This window comes from Manacus candei, unplaced genomic scaffold (assembly GCF_025592945.1).
Source record: "Manacus candei isolate 608988 ecotype Guabito, Panama unplaced genomic scaffold, ASM2559294v1 h1tg000056l, whole genome shotgun sequence".
Classification (NCBI taxonomy): domain Eukaryota; kingdom Metazoa; phylum Chordata; class Aves; order Passeriformes; family Pipridae; genus Manacus; species Manacus candei.
Window position 1 is genome coordinate 4,686,033 of NW_026138104.1, and position 16,963 is coordinate 4,702,995.

The 16,963-nt window shown below is 37.3% G+C and overlaps 1 protein-coding gene and 1 long non-coding RNA gene across 2 annotated transcripts in view; one reads left to right on the top strand and one right to left on the bottom strand.

The window, feature by feature from the left end:
• LOC127477659 (macrophage mannose receptor 1-like) overlaps nucleotides 1–16,963 on the top strand; it is a 30,697-nt gene that overhangs the window by 5,989 nt on the left and 7,745 nt on the right. Inside the window, exons 7-22 of the mRNA XM_051802304.1 lie at nucleotides 680–834; nucleotides 2,010–2,123; nucleotides 2,997–3,112; nucleotides 4,000–4,148; nucleotides 4,987–5,180; nucleotides 6,429–6,556; nucleotides 7,749–7,836; nucleotides 8,399–8,543; nucleotides 10,818–10,853; nucleotides 10,955–11,118; nucleotides 11,622–11,689; nucleotides 12,504–12,604; nucleotides 12,925–13,064; nucleotides 13,942–14,056; nucleotides 14,686–14,861; nucleotides 15,551–15,653. Of these exons, the coding sequence (XP_051658264.1) occupies nucleotides 680–834; nucleotides 2,010–2,123; nucleotides 2,997–3,112; nucleotides 4,000–4,148; nucleotides 4,987–5,180; nucleotides 6,429–6,556; nucleotides 7,749–7,836; nucleotides 8,399–8,543; nucleotides 10,818–10,853; nucleotides 10,955–11,118; nucleotides 11,622–11,689; nucleotides 12,504–12,604; nucleotides 12,925–13,064; nucleotides 13,942–14,056; nucleotides 14,686–14,861; nucleotides 15,551–15,653 (1,992 nt within the window). The remainder of the gene's footprint in view (nucleotides 1–679; nucleotides 835–2,009; nucleotides 2,124–2,996; nucleotides 3,113–3,999; nucleotides 4,149–4,986; nucleotides 5,181–6,428; nucleotides 6,557–7,748; nucleotides 7,837–8,398; nucleotides 8,544–10,817; nucleotides 10,854–10,954; nucleotides 11,119–11,621; nucleotides 11,690–12,503; nucleotides 12,605–12,924; nucleotides 13,065–13,941; nucleotides 14,057–14,685; nucleotides 14,862–15,550; nucleotides 15,654–16,963) is intronic.
• LOC127477737 (uncharacterized) lies at nucleotides 5,185–16,137 on the bottom strand. Its single transcript, XR_007907021.1, has 3 exons — nucleotides 16,026–16,137; nucleotides 13,306–13,378; nucleotides 5,185–5,259 (listed from the first exon to the last, which is right to left on the bottom strand). It is a non-coding gene; the product is annotated as an uncharacterized LOC127477737 (long non-coding RNA).

Consider the following 16,963-nt stretch of genomic DNA (forward strand, 5'->3'; position numbering starts at 1 on the left):
AAAGGAGGAGAAGAAAACAAAAAAAAAAAGGTATTCCTCCCAGAGACACATGAAGACCTCTAAAGATTGCATTTTTGGCACCTACATTCTATGTTCAATGGCTTCAGAACTGAGCTCCAAACCTAGAAGATAAACTTCTTGCTGAGATTAAAACCTCTTTCTGAGGCTAACCTCTTGCTATATATCCTTCTAAGAAAACAATATCTTTTCACTTCCGATATTCCTTGGGTCTGTAGTAACCAGTCCTGACACTTGCTGCAGATGCTGGCCTTGGTGAACACACCTGATGGGCCAATACAAATCCTCCAATGCTTCCCTAATAAGGAGATGTACTGACAGATGTCTTCATGGCTTGGACTTAGTATGATCTCATGAGAGGTGGGACACTTACAGCCACTCACTATCTCCATGCTCAAGACCATTTTGTTCTGAATCACAGAAAGTTTGCAAAAATCTTCTGCCAACTGTAAAGAACCTTATGTTTATTAAACTCAGCATTTCTGAATGGCATCTGATGCCATCTTATACAGACCTCAGAGGGAAACAGCGTTTTTATTAAAGCACAAAGACTACCTCTTGTGTACCACATCCCACATTTATCAGTCCCTGCTTGTTCAGCATATGAAAACATTCACTGCACAGTGGACAGTAAGCAAACCTATTTCTTGTCATGCTTCAGAGCCAACAGAAGAGCTATGGCTGGGTCTGAATGACCTGAAGACTCACTTCTATTTCGAGTGGAGTGACGGGACTCCTGTGACGTTCACCAAATGGCAACGCAGGCATCCCACCTACAGGAATGGTCTGGAGGACTGTGTTGTTATGAAGGGGCAGGTATATGCATGCACTCATTTTTTAGTAATGTAAGTTAATAACTATATCAGCCTGAAATCACTTACATGATATGCTTGCGTATGTATAATTCTTTATCTTAACTTTAAATAGTTTTCCTCCAAAATTTGGCATTAACCAGAAGAGAAGTTCAGAGGTCAGGAGAGATCAGAAAGAAAGAGGCAACATTTTCCTAGTGCTGTCTTCTGAGATTCCTTATCTGGTGAAAAGTTTGATCCAGAAATTTTATGTTATATTCTTTCCCTTGGCTGCAGCAAAGAAAAAATTTAAAGCTCTGGGAGAGGAATGGGGATGAACTAGTTAATACCTTATGTGAGTACCTTATATGCTATTTGCATGCTTCATGTTCCAATCCAATAGACCATTATGTCCCTCAATGTCCCATCACTGAGGCATGGTATTGAGGCAGGGAGACCTGGCACTAGGGCATGTTTCTTCAGCTGTCACCTCCCTGTCAACTAATGTAAAATTCTATAGTATTTCTGAGTGCTTGACTCAGAAACTTTATTTTCTTGCTAAACATGGTTGCTTGATACATCTACATGCATGTGCATGCACACAAAGAAGTGTAATGAATTTTGAAAGAAACAAATTGAAAATGCTACTATGAAAGACATGCTATTATTGAAAGAACCATTATATCACAAAATAATGCTAATGCTTGACAGGATTAGGCATCAATAGAATTGATCCTAAACCAGATTTCATGGAGACAAATAGCTCCTATTTCAATTTTATTTTTTACATAATCTATTCTTTTAAAAGTCATCAGTCATATTCAGAGTATTTGATGGACAAAATAGATTTACTGCAACCCTATCAGATGTGCGTGATTTCAGTTTAACTGATCTTTTTTCTAGAGGTGTAGTGAAATAATCCTACTTTAAAAGCAGATCCCTTAGCCCCAGATGAGATGGATCGTTACGAACCCTCTCATTAAATAGTTATGATAGGAAGAAATGCTGAGATTTAACAAAGTTATTTATTTCCTTCTTTCACCTGAAAACAGCATTAAAAGGATTTTAAATCAATACTCACAGATAGATGTGGTTTATTTTTAATAACTCTCCAATTACCCTGTGAAGAAAGAGGAAAAACACTAGTTATATTTATGAATACCATGTTTTTACATTTGTTTCTTCTCCCTACTATTCTAGGATGGATACTGGGCAACTAATGTTTGTGATAAGCAACTTGGTTACATCTGTAAAAGGAAGCCTTCATCACAATCCTTTGAAAAAGCAACAATTGAGGACCCAGGCTGCCAGAAAGTAAATGCTGTCTCATAAATAATAATGTTTGGAAAAATGTGCAGAAGTTAATTTACGGGTTCTTGTTTCTTTTGGACACTGTGTTTGTATCTTCTAGAAAATCTACTCTTGAGGAAATCTAATTTTTTCCTCCTAGCAACTTACTAATATATGTGCATTTTTCATTTTTATTCTGAAAATTCTCAAGAAAGTCGGATTCATTTACATGTACATGAATACTGCCTTTCCCTCCATTTCCAGATAAGCCACCCTGTGATTCAGAAAACCATTGTATCTGTTTTGGTCAGCACAGTTCTCTCTAAGAGCAGGAAGAAATAGGAATGTTTTACTGATATTCCTCCTTTCCACCCTCCCTACAAACAAGCGCTATCTGGATTCCTCGTGGCTCAGAAAATCTCACCCTTTGCACTTGGGGGTGGCAGGGGCAGCTTTGGGAGGCTGTGCTTGTATGTGAATTCATTTCCATATTGCAATAATTTTGTATTTCATTATATCTTATCCTGCAGCTCTGGAAAGCTGGAGCTGCAGGTCACCCTGAATGAATCATGGGCTCCTCACAGACTCAGTTTGTGTAATCCTATCCTTACAGAACACCGCAAAGCAATAGCAAATATCACAGTCACAATTTTCTTTGAAAATTCTTGTACACGTAAAAGAGATGAAAACTAAGATGTTAATGTCATCCCTTAAACAAAAAAAGCCTCCTGTAGGAGTGAACAGCACCACAAATAGCTTTTATTTATTAACAGATTGGCCCAGTCTCATCTTGGTTTTAAGCTCAGCTGCATTGAATATTTATACACAGAAGAGTAGAACAACTTCTACACTGAAGTCTCTTTCCACAGCACATTAAAAGCCTTATGTTTGTCACAGGGTTGGAAAAGATATGGTTTTCACTGTTACTTGGTGGGTTCTGCACTTTTGACGTTCTCAGAAGCAAATAAGACATGTGAACAGAGCAAAGCTTATCTAGCTACGGTGGAAAGCAGGTGGGAAAATAATTTTTTAAAAAAAAATCAGTGCTTTTAATGGAGAAACTTGCAAAATGTGTCCATTTTTTGAATCCTTTAAAGAGTTTTATCAGCACTTCTCAAAAAAATTTATAGTAGTAAGCCACATAAAGATTATCCATGCAGGAAAAAAACCCTAACCAAACACCCTAATGTTTTAGGGCTTTCTACTTTATTATAGCAGTTTTCATATTCGAGGGGGTTTTTGAGTTAAAGAGTTTTCTGTTATCTTTCAATTAATAATTAAAGCAACTTCTGGTTTTGGGGGGAGGGGGTTTGGTTGTTTTGGGGATGGTTTTTTTGGTTTTAGTTTTTTCTGTTGTCTGGTTTTTTTCATCTACTTGTTGACTGGTTTTCTGGCATTATGAAAAGAAAGCTTTAAAAAAATATTTTCCTAAACTACATTCTAAGCCAAATTCTGAACAAATGTGGGAAATCTTCCCCAGGACCTGCCTCCTCCTGCAGCCAGAATGTATAATCTCTAACCTACCCACATCTCAGCCAGGTTTTGCAGGCTTCATGGCCTCTGAGGAACAGAGGTGATGGCTAGCAAAGCTGACAGCTTGGTCCTGTCTTGGTGGTCTGTTTGAGGCACCTCAAAGATTTGGCAAGACAATGAAAATAGTAGAATACAACAAGAAGCCCATATAAGCAGTTGTTTGTGACCTTTCAGATGCCTTTAGCCGAAAAGAGAAAGTTGTTCCTCATGAAATTCTTTCGACTGCAGTTTAAAGCCTACTGAGGTTTTGCCTGAACTTCATTGAGGAGCTGTTGCTTTGGGATCACATTAGCATAACTCTGTTTATATCATTTAGATCAATATTGCAAGGTAATAGGCTGTGAATTAACCCTGTTTTCTGCTGCAGAAATGAGCAAACCTTTCTGGTTAGTCTGGTGGGGCTGAGGTCTGAAGAGTATTTCTGGATTGGTCTCTCTGACACAGAAGAACGAGGGAGTTTCAGGTGGACCAATGGTGAAACTCCTCACTTCACTCACTGGAACACAGCAATGCCAGGTAAATTCTGCATGGGCTCAAACCCTGTGACAGGAGTGCAGCTGCAACTCACATGGGTTTCTACTTTCAATCCCCTGGAGTTAGAAATTAGAGTGGGCACTGTGTTTTCTGTCTGTAGCTCTCAGTGGCTCACACCTGTGTTTAACATCAGCGCAACAAGCACTGTCACAGCTGCGTGTCAGGTGTTGGTGTAAGTCAAAGTTGTACAGAAATGGATTTTTAATAGGTTAGACTGAAGGCAATATTGTGCAGGAGTTAACAACGTCAATGGTCTCATTTTTTTCAAGTTTTTTCAACACCAGTTAATAACAACTCATCAGATTTAGAAGAAATATTCTGGGCAGTTTTTTGACCCACGAGGTGCATATGGGATAAATGAGCAGCAGCCATCCAGCTGTTTTGCATTTCAGTGATACAGATTACCATCTATGTGGGAGCTCTGACCTTCACACCAGCTAATTATGCCTTAAAACAAACCTGTTGTACTTTGTATCAGTCTTCTTAAAATTGAATTACAAGGATAGTACTCCAAAGTAGTTGTCAGATCATCTATTACATATGTAAATATAACCAAGAGCCATTTGCCCTGTGATTTCCCTGCAGTGGCAAGATAAGGAAGATTTGTTTTCTAAAGCTACAAAACTCTGATTCTGGCAAAGCTGTGTCTGTGAGATTCATTGGCCCATATCTGGCCTCTGGCAGGAGGTATAAGAATAGTTTTATATCCAGGACATTTTTTTAATCTGCATAATCTGCATCTTTGAATAAAAGCATAGGTCTCATTCCTTAGAAATCTTTTAAGGCTTGGTTTTACTCATTTTGTTTCCATATTACAAAGGAAAAGAGCAAGGGTGTGTTGCCCTGGGAACTGCAGCTGGATTATGGGATGTTGTTAGCTGTGAGAAGACATCAAATTATCTTTGCAAACAGTGGGCAGCGGGAGTGCCACCTACTGCTCCTCCAGGACAGGTCCCTGTGGCCACCTGTGCCGAAAGTTGGGATGGATCCCCCCAGGCAGACTCGTGCTTCAGAGTAAGTGTGTGTCTCCCTGCACTGCGAGCCTGAGCGTGGGTTTCTGTGATGCTGGGGCACTTTTTGGGAATGATCTTCTCTTTGGTATTCAAGGACAAGAAAAAAAGAGAAAAAAATCCATCAAATATAACAAAAGTCAACAGCAGGAAACGATGAACACAGAATACTAGAAATATGCTTTCTTTTGTCTAAATGCCAGATGAGAACCTCACCTAATTTATTTGCTTCCAGGAGTTTCAAACTTCAGCAAAAACATAGTATTGCATCTCAAGAACTGGCAGTGTCACTTGCAAAAGATAATGTTTCTAAGAAAAAACATGCCCCTCTGCCAACCTTTTCTCACACAGCATGCAATACTTTTAGTGACACTTTTAGATCCAGGTTTAGTTGGTGACTCTTCAGCAAATAAAGCTTTTGAGCATTCTCTTGATTTAACTTAAATGCCTTTACAAAGAAAAAAAATTCAGAGAAAGAAAAGGCAAAATAGATCAAAGAAAAGTAAATACACAGCATTGCTCTTCCAGTTCTTTATTTAAGTATCTTCTTACTTTCTTGAGACTTTCTGCCTGTTGGGAGGCCAGAGTTGATTTTAGTTCTGTATTTACAAGGGTCTCAGCTTCTGTGTCACGCCTAATTATCATTGTAGTGGTTCCACCAGTTACCAAATTGTTGATTATCCTTTCAATAAAATGTCAAGCATTTTGTTCCGTAAGTATGTCCTTAGTTCAAGAATGCATGCACTTCATAGCAAAAAGTGCAGCTATTTGTGTGCTTGCACCACCATGCAAAAACCTCTCCCCCAGCCACGGCCCACATTCTCACAAATACCTTTCTCCATCCATACTATCTTTTCTATTCCAAATTATTGCCTTTCCCTTCACCTTCAATTTCTCAAAAATCTCCTGCTTTCTACTGTGAAGTGTCATGGCTAAAGCTTTTCTTCTTTCTTTGAACCTTTCAGTGGTCAAAGTTCCAATTAGACTATAGATTATTTTTTTCTCCTCTGTACATTCTGATAGCTTTTGTTCTCCTCAGATGCCTATACTACTCTTGGCTTATTTTAAAATAGATGATGCTAAGAAAAAAAACTTACACTTTACATTTCTAATGTTTAATATTAAAGGTTTTGGCAGATGTTATGTTGTCTCACTCGAATAAAGGGGTGCTAAAGTGACGCTGATTTTAATTACACGTATTTTATATCCTTTGCACATTTAGAAATTTATTTTTATCTTTTGTTCTCAACAGTTTTTTGTGAGAGAGGGAAACCAAAAGAAGTCTTGGTTTGAGGCTGAAGAATTCTGTAGAGAAATAGGTGGAGATCTAGTCACAATCAATACAAGAGAAGATCAAGTTTTATTATGGCAGTTAGCATCGTGAGTACTTGCATAACAGCTCTTTTTCATGTTCCTGCTATGTTAAATACAAAATTCCTTAAAATATATCTGGAGCTGAGCAAGAAGCTGAGCAAAGCAAAGAGGCTTTGATATTTTTGAAATTTTCATCACAGGTTTTTATCAAGGCTGTTGTCCAGATCTGATCAACTTTTAACAAGTTAGTCCCTCTACCAAAAGGGAGAAAATAAAATGTTCAGCTCTGTGATATTTTGTAACTGGCTGTAATTCATACTTTAACCAACTCATTTAAAAAAACCCCTTCAGCTACTCTGTAATGTAAACCAAAATGCAAGGACTTAATATGAAATTTTTCTGACTCTAAACTGAAGACTCCTGAAATCAGTAATTAATTTTAATTTTTATAGCACTGTAGATGCCATGTCTTGCTCATGATAAGCTATGACATTATTTTCCCCCAAATTAGATTACTATTATGATTGTATTCCATAATACCAAGACATCTCAATGACATCTAATATACAACTAGTTAACCAAAAGTGTTTAATATAGTGATGAATCTAGGTTTACTTTCTCAAATAGATTAAAAACTGTCATATTGGGAAGTTTTTGTGATCTCACCTTTCTTCATTTTAATATATTTCAGTATTGTGGGAAGTTGAATGTGGTTTTGTCTGTTAAGTCTCTTTGCTTTAGAGTATGAAATCTTTGTAGAGGGAAACCTTCGTGTTATGCAGTGAATGAAATCGGACTCTATTTTATTTGGTTCATAGGTATGACAAGATAAATAGCATGAACTGTTAAATAAACTACTTAGAAATTGCCAAGAAGCAAATCAAAGCAGTTGAAAAGCATTTTCCACTATTTTTATAAGTTAAATTGTATTATAACTCTACTGATGTTTTACTTTTGCTAAAGCTTCTGTCTTTGAACTCATACTACAGCCAAGAGCTTTGTTGCAGCCACAGGCACGGGAGCCTGAGCTGACTCTGTGTCACATCACTTGTCCTTTACCTAATCTTCAAAGATGGTAAGACTTGTCCCAGTACAGAGCACTATAAAACTCCCTGACAGAGTGCAAGGGATGAGCCTGGCTATGGACCACAGCTTCCAGTTCAGGTGTGATAGAAAGCAGCATGTCTATGCTTTCCAGCATTTATGTCATGGCCTCTCTTTCTACACTCATTAATCTATATCGTATGAATTATTTTAGGGACAAAGGACTGAACACTCAGGCTTTCTGGATTGGTTTGTTTCTTTTAAATCCTGATGAAGGATTTGCTTGGATTGATGGTTCCCCTGTGAGTATTCATTTGCTGTATATTAATCGACTTATATAAAGATCTTCATCTTTTTATGCCATCTTTTGCAATCTCTTTAAATCTTCATCAGGTGCATGGCAACCCTTAATTCAGCAGCCGAATAGTTCCAGTGCACGGTCCTAACACACTAATGGAAGTACAAAATTGCCTCTGTTTCATTCCCAGCACCATGTTATATCTTCAACAATCCATGCTCTTAGACCTTCACAGCATCCCAAAACAGACAGTGCTGTACAGCAATACAGGAAGTCAGGTTGCCAATATTCACAAAGTGAGATAAACATGACTCCCTCCACCCACAAGTTTTTCTTTCATCAGCTTTTCTGTACCATGTGATCTTTGCACCTTCTTCAGGGAACGATTGGGAAACTCAGTTGATTAGCATGACTTTCACAGCCCTCTCAGACCTATTTGAACTCCTGTTGATCCCATAACCAAGGCCTTTGAGATGATAAGATACTGAAATTGTGTTATACTGGCAATCTCAATTACTTCTACTCAGCTCAAATCACCTGGTAATTGATATGTATTTCCAACACAGGTAATTTATGAGAACTGGGATGAAGATGAACCCAACAACCGTGAAGAACTTGAACATTGTGTTATGTTTAATAGATCACCCAAAATGCGCTGGAACGACTTGCGCTGTGAACATTTGCTTAATTGGATTTGTGAAACAAAAAAAGGTATATTACTTCCTCATTTAACTGGAGCAATAAACCCAAGTTTCAAAAGCAAATTTTATGGATTCAAACAAATTGAAAGGAAGAAAAATACTGGGAATTGTTCATTTTAAAGCCAGTTATAGTGAAGGCAACACATAAAGCAAGAGAAATGTATTGAGATATTTCAATTGTAGTCAGATGCAGGAAGTTAAAAATGTCCCTATTACTTTATCTCTGGCTTTATCTCCTTCTGTCATGGATTGAATAAATTTGCAAAGCAAAGGTACTTATCTCCTCTCCTTTTATCTCCTCCCTGTATTTCTATCTGCTTCAGGCATATCCAGGATAGCCAAAGATGCAGGACACTAGAGTTCTCAGTACAACAGAGACAAAAGCTTTGCTTCCCACTGTGAAACAAATAATGGGAACTAAAGAGAGTGATCAGTTGCTATAGGAACTGGAAACTCCGAAAAACTGATCAAAAATAGAGTCTGGTGCAACCCCGATGGACTCCTGCATCCACCAGCTTTGCCTGGAAAGCAAGGCCCCAACACCAAAACTCCCAAAACTGGCACCAGGGTCATAAAACGGACCTGACTGATGTATGTTGGGGTGCCTGTCAGTGGAAAATGGGGTCTGCATGGGCTGAAGACCACAAGTGACAAGTGATAATGAAAGAATTTGTTTTGTTTACTCAGTCCTATTTCTACATCCCTGTTGTAAACTGAGTATTTGTGTGCATCTCTATAGAGAAGGAGATTCTTACAAACTTCTTGAAATGAAAAGAAAATTGGATGCACACAGGGAACTAGTAGGAGGCACAGTAGGGAGGGGAAGGGATAAGCAGTTATATAAAAAACACTGAGTATGTCTAATACTTGATGACTGCCAACAAACCATTACCCTCAAAGGGTGAATAAGGCACCATGGTAACATTGAAAAATTGCTTAATCAAGAAGGAAGAATCACTGTTCCCTTGTGGGTAGATTAGTCACACAAATGTATCATCCAAACACTGATTTCTGCACACCAGCTTGAAGCAGCACATCCTGTGCAGCCTTATCTGGTGTGCTGAACTTGCTGCTTTATACAGATGTGGTTCTTTGCTCTTGGTGAGATTACTCACAAGTACTTCAGAAACCATAACACAAAAACTCTGATCAATTTATCTTGATCCTAGATGACCTTTCAAAAGCAAGAAAAATTAAGGAAATTGATCTTGTTATTGCAAGTCTAGATTATATGATGATTAACATGAGAGAAGACAGGTTTAGATATTAATCCCTCATATTCACTTAAGACACATATTTACATGAGATACTTCATTTTTCAGAAAACCAATGAATGCTGTAGCTATGTTAGGATTAAACAATAAAATCAAAATGACAAGAAGTCTGTAAAGTAATAATTAAGATATTTAAATAATTTTAGCTTTGTTCTTCATTAATTACTTAAGAATAAATTGTTTGAAAGACTCCAAAAGAATTTTACTCGATTTTTCATTTTTTTTCCCCACTTATTTCTCATCAATGTGTTCCTGTCATTTCTATACTAATGTGTTCCTGTCATTTCTATACCACAGAAGAAATGGAGAAATCTAGGAGAATTAGTAGTCCAGAAGTACAAAATAACAGGCATCCAAATGAAAGCAGAGCTACTTTTGAGAGTCTATAGCTGGCTCTGGAATAGTAACAGCTTAATTGCTTCCTCCTGGTCCATTCTGTAATTAGAAACTTGGGTTTCATATCTATTGGCTCTACAGAACTCTTAAAAACAGACATCAGGAAAGGAGGAATTCATTGAGACACTGGAAATTATGTGTAGTATTAACAATATACAAGAACTAAGCTTTCAGTACTTGCAAATAGTTTACTATGATGTAGATAAACTTTAGAAATTACTGTATTGGCTGGATTATGTGTTTTGGCTCTAGTCCTAAGAATATAAAAAAAGTTAATCGTAGCATGTCAAGAAAAATGCTAAAATACTTTTTCATAGTAAAGTCAGTTTACCAAGAGTTTACTGTGCATTCTGGATTATTTAAGTCAGTGCTTTTGGTGATATATATATATATACTGCAAAATACATGTTTTTCACTAGATAAATATTTCTAAATTATACACATAATTTAATATGGTGATATGTGCTCTAAATTCTTGAAAATGCATTAGCATAATTCATTGTTTGTTGAAATTTCTTTCCCTCTATTATACAGAGCATGTTAAACTACATAAAGCAAACCCCTCTGCTTTTTTGTATTTGGAATGTTGCTCATGATGATCTTTTATTTTACAGGTACACTGCTAAAACCTGTACCAGACTACAAACTTGGTAGGATCTTTTCCTCTTTCAAAAAGTTGATTATGGTATAGTTTTCAGACTTTGTACAGACCAGATTATGAATGTATTATATATGATTCCTTATCTTTCAGAATATCAATCCACTAGTGATGGATGGATTATATATGAAGATAAGCAGTACTATTTCAGCAGAGAACATGTCCACATGGAAGAAGCACGGAGAATTTGTCAGAAGAACTTTGCAGATCTTGTTGTCATCGACAATGAAAGCAAAAGACAATTTCTATGGAAATATGTAAGCACTGAGCCTATTAACTAAAATTGAATTTTGAAGCAGAGCAGATGATAAAAGGAACAGCCTAACTATTCGGCAAGGCTGGAGTCCCGAGCTATTGTCCCACATTATTTATTTATAGAACAATAGACTTGCTCAGGACCTGCAAAGAAATTACTGCTGTTTTTAATAGGTAGAGAAAAATGGCATGCAAACATTAAAGGTGTAGCAAAGGATAGTTCATGCCTAGGTTGCTTATCTCTTCTAATATATGTAGTATTCAGCACACTGATTATTGCTTTCTTGTCCAGTGAGTTCCTTACTCTAGGATGTTCCACATATCCCTGTTGCCTGCTTGAAATCTGGGTCTAAACCTACATTATTCTTACCTGAGGCTCAAATCCTGCGGGAAAAAAAAAAAAGGAAATAGGAAAAAATAATCATAGGCATGGTTAATTGGCTTCCAGGTTTTTGCTTGAGTTGAGGAAGAGTTAGTGCTTAACTTTTAATTATTTTCGTTTTAGAGTTACACAAAACACAAACGGGAATCATATTTCATTGGCTTAGTTGTCAGCTTTGATAAGAGATTCAGGTGAGTAAAGGAAAACTGGTAATGGACAACAAATGATGGTAATTTCATCTTGCTTTTAGGGATCATTTGTGTGTGCTTTTGTTTTACAACATAGTAACTCTTGTGCAACTGACCTCTGGATTGTTTTCACAAGATGTCTTACATCAGAAGTGTAACACTTCTGTATTTAAGCAATGTCTTTTTTTTCCCAGATTTAGGAGAGCAAACCCAATAGAAGTTCAGGCTGAGACTCATTTTACTTAATGTCTTACACTGAAAGAACTGAGTTAAACACCCAAGCAAATCTGCATAGTTAGTGAGGAGAGGCAGCTCGTTTTAGGATGTTATTCACCCGATTCATTTTAGACATCGACCTAAGGATGAGATTTACTCTGACCAGATCTCCAATGTCTGAGAAAGCCTGAGAAAGTCTAAGAAGTTTTGATAAAAAGTATATAGAAATGTTTAATCAGATTAATCTCAGTAGTTGAAGTTATGTGCGCTGGAAGCAAGAAGCATAAGCAACATCTCATCCAATAGGCTTTCTGAAATTTCTGGTAGAGAACCTCTTTTAACAATGTTTGTAGAAGACTTTCAGGAGGACACCTTTCTGGAATGCAAAGGAAGTCCATGGACTGCTGATGGGCCTTGAATGTGACAGTACTAGACAGATGAGAAGCAGCAGTAATGCTGGGGCTATGTCCTCTCTGGGATATGTAGAGCCTTCACCCACTGGTCACTGCTGATACCTTGCTTAGCCCTCTGTCTAAGCAGACCTTGTGACTGACTGCTGGAGATGTCTGTCTGGCAGCCACTCTCCCCTTGTTTCTTCCAGATGGCTGGATGAGACCCCCGTGAACTATGTTGCCTGGGCTCCAAACGAACCCAATTTTGTAAATAATGATGAAAACTGTGTAATAATGTCACAAGATTTTGGTGAGTAAAATGGCAACAAGAAATATTTGGGTAAAAACTTAGCATCAAAATCTGAAATGTTTGGAATGTATTTAAATTTGAGGCTACCCCAAAAAGAGGTAGTTCAAAATACTGACACTTTTTCATAACAAACATGCTGAGGTTTGAAACCGTGCCAACACTATTAGGAGACAAACATATGGCAGAGGAAGGAGGAGTGTATTTGGGTCAATGTGTTTCATCTGTGCTTTATGAATGCTGTCTCAGGTAGTGTTGTAGTGGTGGTACCAGAGTTTCTCTGTAATCTGTACAATAATTATCTGTATTCCATTTCTTTACAGGCTTTTGGAAAGATATAAGCTGTGCTGTGAAAAATGCCTTTATCTGTGAAAGGCATAATTCAACTTACTCAGGATTTGCTCCTACTGTACTTCCACCTCTCGGAGGATGCCCTGAAACTTGGCTTTTGTTTAACAATAAGGTACACTAATAAATCTCAGCCATATTTAGCAGATTTTCTATAGATGAAGAAACCAACTATCCCTTTTATCTCACCATATAAATTCTCTATCTTCATATACCAATTTATTAAGAGGCATCTAGTTAGCAGTGTAGTAAATTTCCAGGTTGGTAAATTTGTAACTAAATCTCAAAAAAAAGATGATTTGAATGTTTGAAGTTACAATTTTTGTAGATGTCCATATACCTTTGGCCATACTTACTTTTCCAGTCTTTGGAATTTTCTGGCTATTTCAGCACACTTACTGCATGGAAATCTTGTTTCATTATCCTTACCTGTAAATGTAAGACCCTTTTTCTGAGTAACACTGAGATGAAAATATGAAAGGTCACACTTTTCCATATGTAACTGGCTACCACAGAACTCATCTTAAGCTGAGTAACAAACATCAATAAATGTCAAATCAAATACAGAAAACAAGCAAGCATTGCTTTCTGCTAAGTTAAGCAAAAAACCTGAACATATGAACTTAAAAAAACCCCAACAAACAAACAACAAATTAAACCCACACATCAATCCCACAATGCAATCAATAGGAAAAGCTTTTTACGCAGTCAAAGGGCATAAAAAGGGAGGAGCCCTCACCTTTCAGTAATGTCCCTGAAATTACCTGTGCACTCTGGATACCTACTTAATTCCTCAAAAGCTTTTGTAGGTTTTCTGCTCTAAGTGCACACATTGCTGTGATTAGCTGTGTTATCTTCTTACTGGCCAACAGGATTCATGTTTAGCAAATCCCCTACCTGCTGCTCTTTGCATGCAGGGACTAGCACTGAATTGATCCAAATCAAGGGGTTTGATGCCTGAAATTCTTTCTAATCCTTTACTCTCTCTGCAGTGTTATAAAATATTTGGATCCAGAGAAGAAGAGAGACTAACTTGGCACTCAGCAAGAAGAATTTGTATAGAATTAGGGGGAAATTTAGCCTCCATACACAATGATCAAGTGCAAGGTATGACACCTGAGCCTTACAGCTCTATGTTTGAAGCCAGCACATTTTAAAATCTAATGATGAGGCTGAAATGTTCTCCAGATCTAGACAGTATAACCTTTAAAGGAAGACCCAGAACTGCTTGATCCAGAGAGAAAACTGGAGTGAGATACAAAAGCATCATGCAGAAGGAAAAGAATAATCTGTTCCCCATGGACTTGGAAGATGAGATAAATTGTAATAGTTTATAGCTAGGAAATGCTCACAGATATTCAAGTTAGACAGTAAACAAACATCCATCAGAAATTACTTATGTGCAGTGGATGCTACATTGTGGAAGACTGAATAATCCTTTCAAGTCCCTCCTAGCCCCCATTTCTATAATACTTCCAGGAAGCCTAAATAATTTTTATCAAAAAAATGTTTCTTTTTTTCCTCTGAAATCAAACTACTTCAGTTCAACTACCCATTGTTATTTTTATCTTTTACCATTAGCTCATAGTCTAGCAATACTGAACTTGATATTTCCAATATTTTTAAAAGATGATTGGTTGTTTTATTTGTGCTTTCATTTACATGGAATTTGAAGAAAGGACACTCCTTAGCTACTTTTTATTTTATTTTTTTTTTTAATCTATTTTTTTTATTAGCCTTCCTCACCTTCCAGCTAAAGGATATTGCCAGTGGAACATGGATTGGACTGAATGACATTATCTCTGAGGGTACATATCTTTGGACAGATGGAAGCATATTTGACTATTCTAAGTGGGCACAAGGATTCCCATTTAGAGATGAATACGTATGGCCTGACAGGAAGTATATAGAGGTAAACAGAAAAAATAATACAAGTAAACAGAAAAAAATCAGAAAATGCGCAGCTTAGATAACATACTCAAGATCCAAGTAACCAGCCTCACTTCTATTTCAGTTAAGATCTTGCTTTCAATAGCTTAAAGCAGAAGGCAACTGAATATTTTGAAGACCAAATTTTTAAAACTGTACTCAGAGATTAATAGGCATGTTTAGAGTCCACGCTTATTATCATTCCTTTCTGGAAGTCTAGAACTGCAGAAAACGAATGCTGTATTATATTTACTGCTAGAATTAATTATATTTATTAGTATTATTATATTTACTGAAAATATTCCATATTAATAGCTGTGATTTTTACTCTGGTTTACTGTTTTACCTTGTATGGCATGAGTCCAAATGAAACCCCAACAAATTCAGTACAGATTAACATAAACTACATAGTAAAAACAACGTCAATACATTCCCAGGAATTTTAATAAACTGACAAAAGTTCTTGCATTAGTCTACCAATGAAAGTACATTTGCTTAAGATATATAATATAATACATTTAATTTCCAAGAAACAATAAATGGAAATAAGAGCCAGAAAATTAGAAAAGAAAGCTATTACATTTTTCTCCTCACATCTATTTCTATTATTTTTCTGGGCATTTTGCACTCTATCAGCAACAATTTGGGGTTTTGTTTGGTTTTTTTTCCTAGACTGACTGTATTGCAATGACGAAAGGATCTGTAGATAAAGAAGGATTTTGGGAAAATACTAACTGCAAGCATAAAAAAAGCTATATTTGCCAGATGAACAGCAGTAAGTTTTAATTTTCAGGGGTATTTTTTGTTGCAAGACATTTACTGAACAATTTGAGCATTTAAGTCCTCAGTTGCAACTGCACAGCTGTGAGTGTAGCAGGCGGGGTGAGAGAAGCAGGGCTACTTCCCCAGCTAAGGAATTCCAGTCATGAAAGTCACTTTGGAATAAGGACTATAGAAAAGTTTGTGCTTTATGACCTCTACCCTATCAGCACACCTATCAACACTCAGAGAGGCTGACTATAGATATCCACACTTAAATCAGTTGCCTGCATGTGGCAAGCAGATACTTTGAAGGAAGGATTCACCTGCCTCATCATGAGAAAGATGCCCAAACCAGCTTCCTAGAAGAGCTGTGCCTTCAAAATACCTGTTCTCTACTGACAGAAAGGTTTAACCATCTGTGCTTTACCCGGCTGTCACAGATATAGGCGTCTGAATCCAATTATTTTGCAAGTACAGTACAGAAAGACAAATCCAACAGTGACCTCCAACTGAGGGGTTAAGTGAGGCCAGTTAAGCTGGTTAGTTTGCTTGTTGGTCCCTGGCAACGCCTTTATGTCATAAGAACAGCAATACTCAGAAGGGCAAAAGTTCTAATTTTCTTTGTGTAGCCTCAGGGTGGGAGACATATCCGGAGCACAGCTACACTGCAGAGTTTGCAGGAATAAAACCAGGGAACTGCTGAGCAACAAGTAAAAATACAGGAAGAAGCCACAGCTGGGCCAGATGTTTCACAGTCTCTGTCCCATGCAAGTGTAGAAAGATGCACAAGGATGACACTAGCAAAAACAATTGCCAGGGCATCCTCAGCAGTAGCTGAACACGAAGACACTTTTTGTCCCTTTTTCTGTCCCCATCACTGGCTCTAGGGCCTTTGCCTTCTGTTTCCACATATATAATTTAAGGCACAACTGCAATTTCCTTTTTCACTTCATCCTACATGTAGCAGTTGGGTCACAAACTTTGCTTAGAATGAAATTCACCCCTATTTTGAGACTGAAGTGATGTGGAGACCCTGTCCTGTGCTTGTACCTGGGAGGAACTTCACCTGCACTGAGGGTGGGGGATGTGGAAAACTCTGGGCAGAGGATCTTGGTGGGACCAGTATTTACATAATTTCATCTGGTCAGTGTATGTCTATAGATACACACAGCTCATTTTCTACCTCCCCCTAATTCCTGAATACATTATTTACACTATAGTTTAAAATAATTCCAAATTACCATTAAAGTAAGTCTCCTGGGTTTCAAATAAGAAATGCTTTTACTTGATGCATTATATTCATATGTTACTCAAAAGTGATGC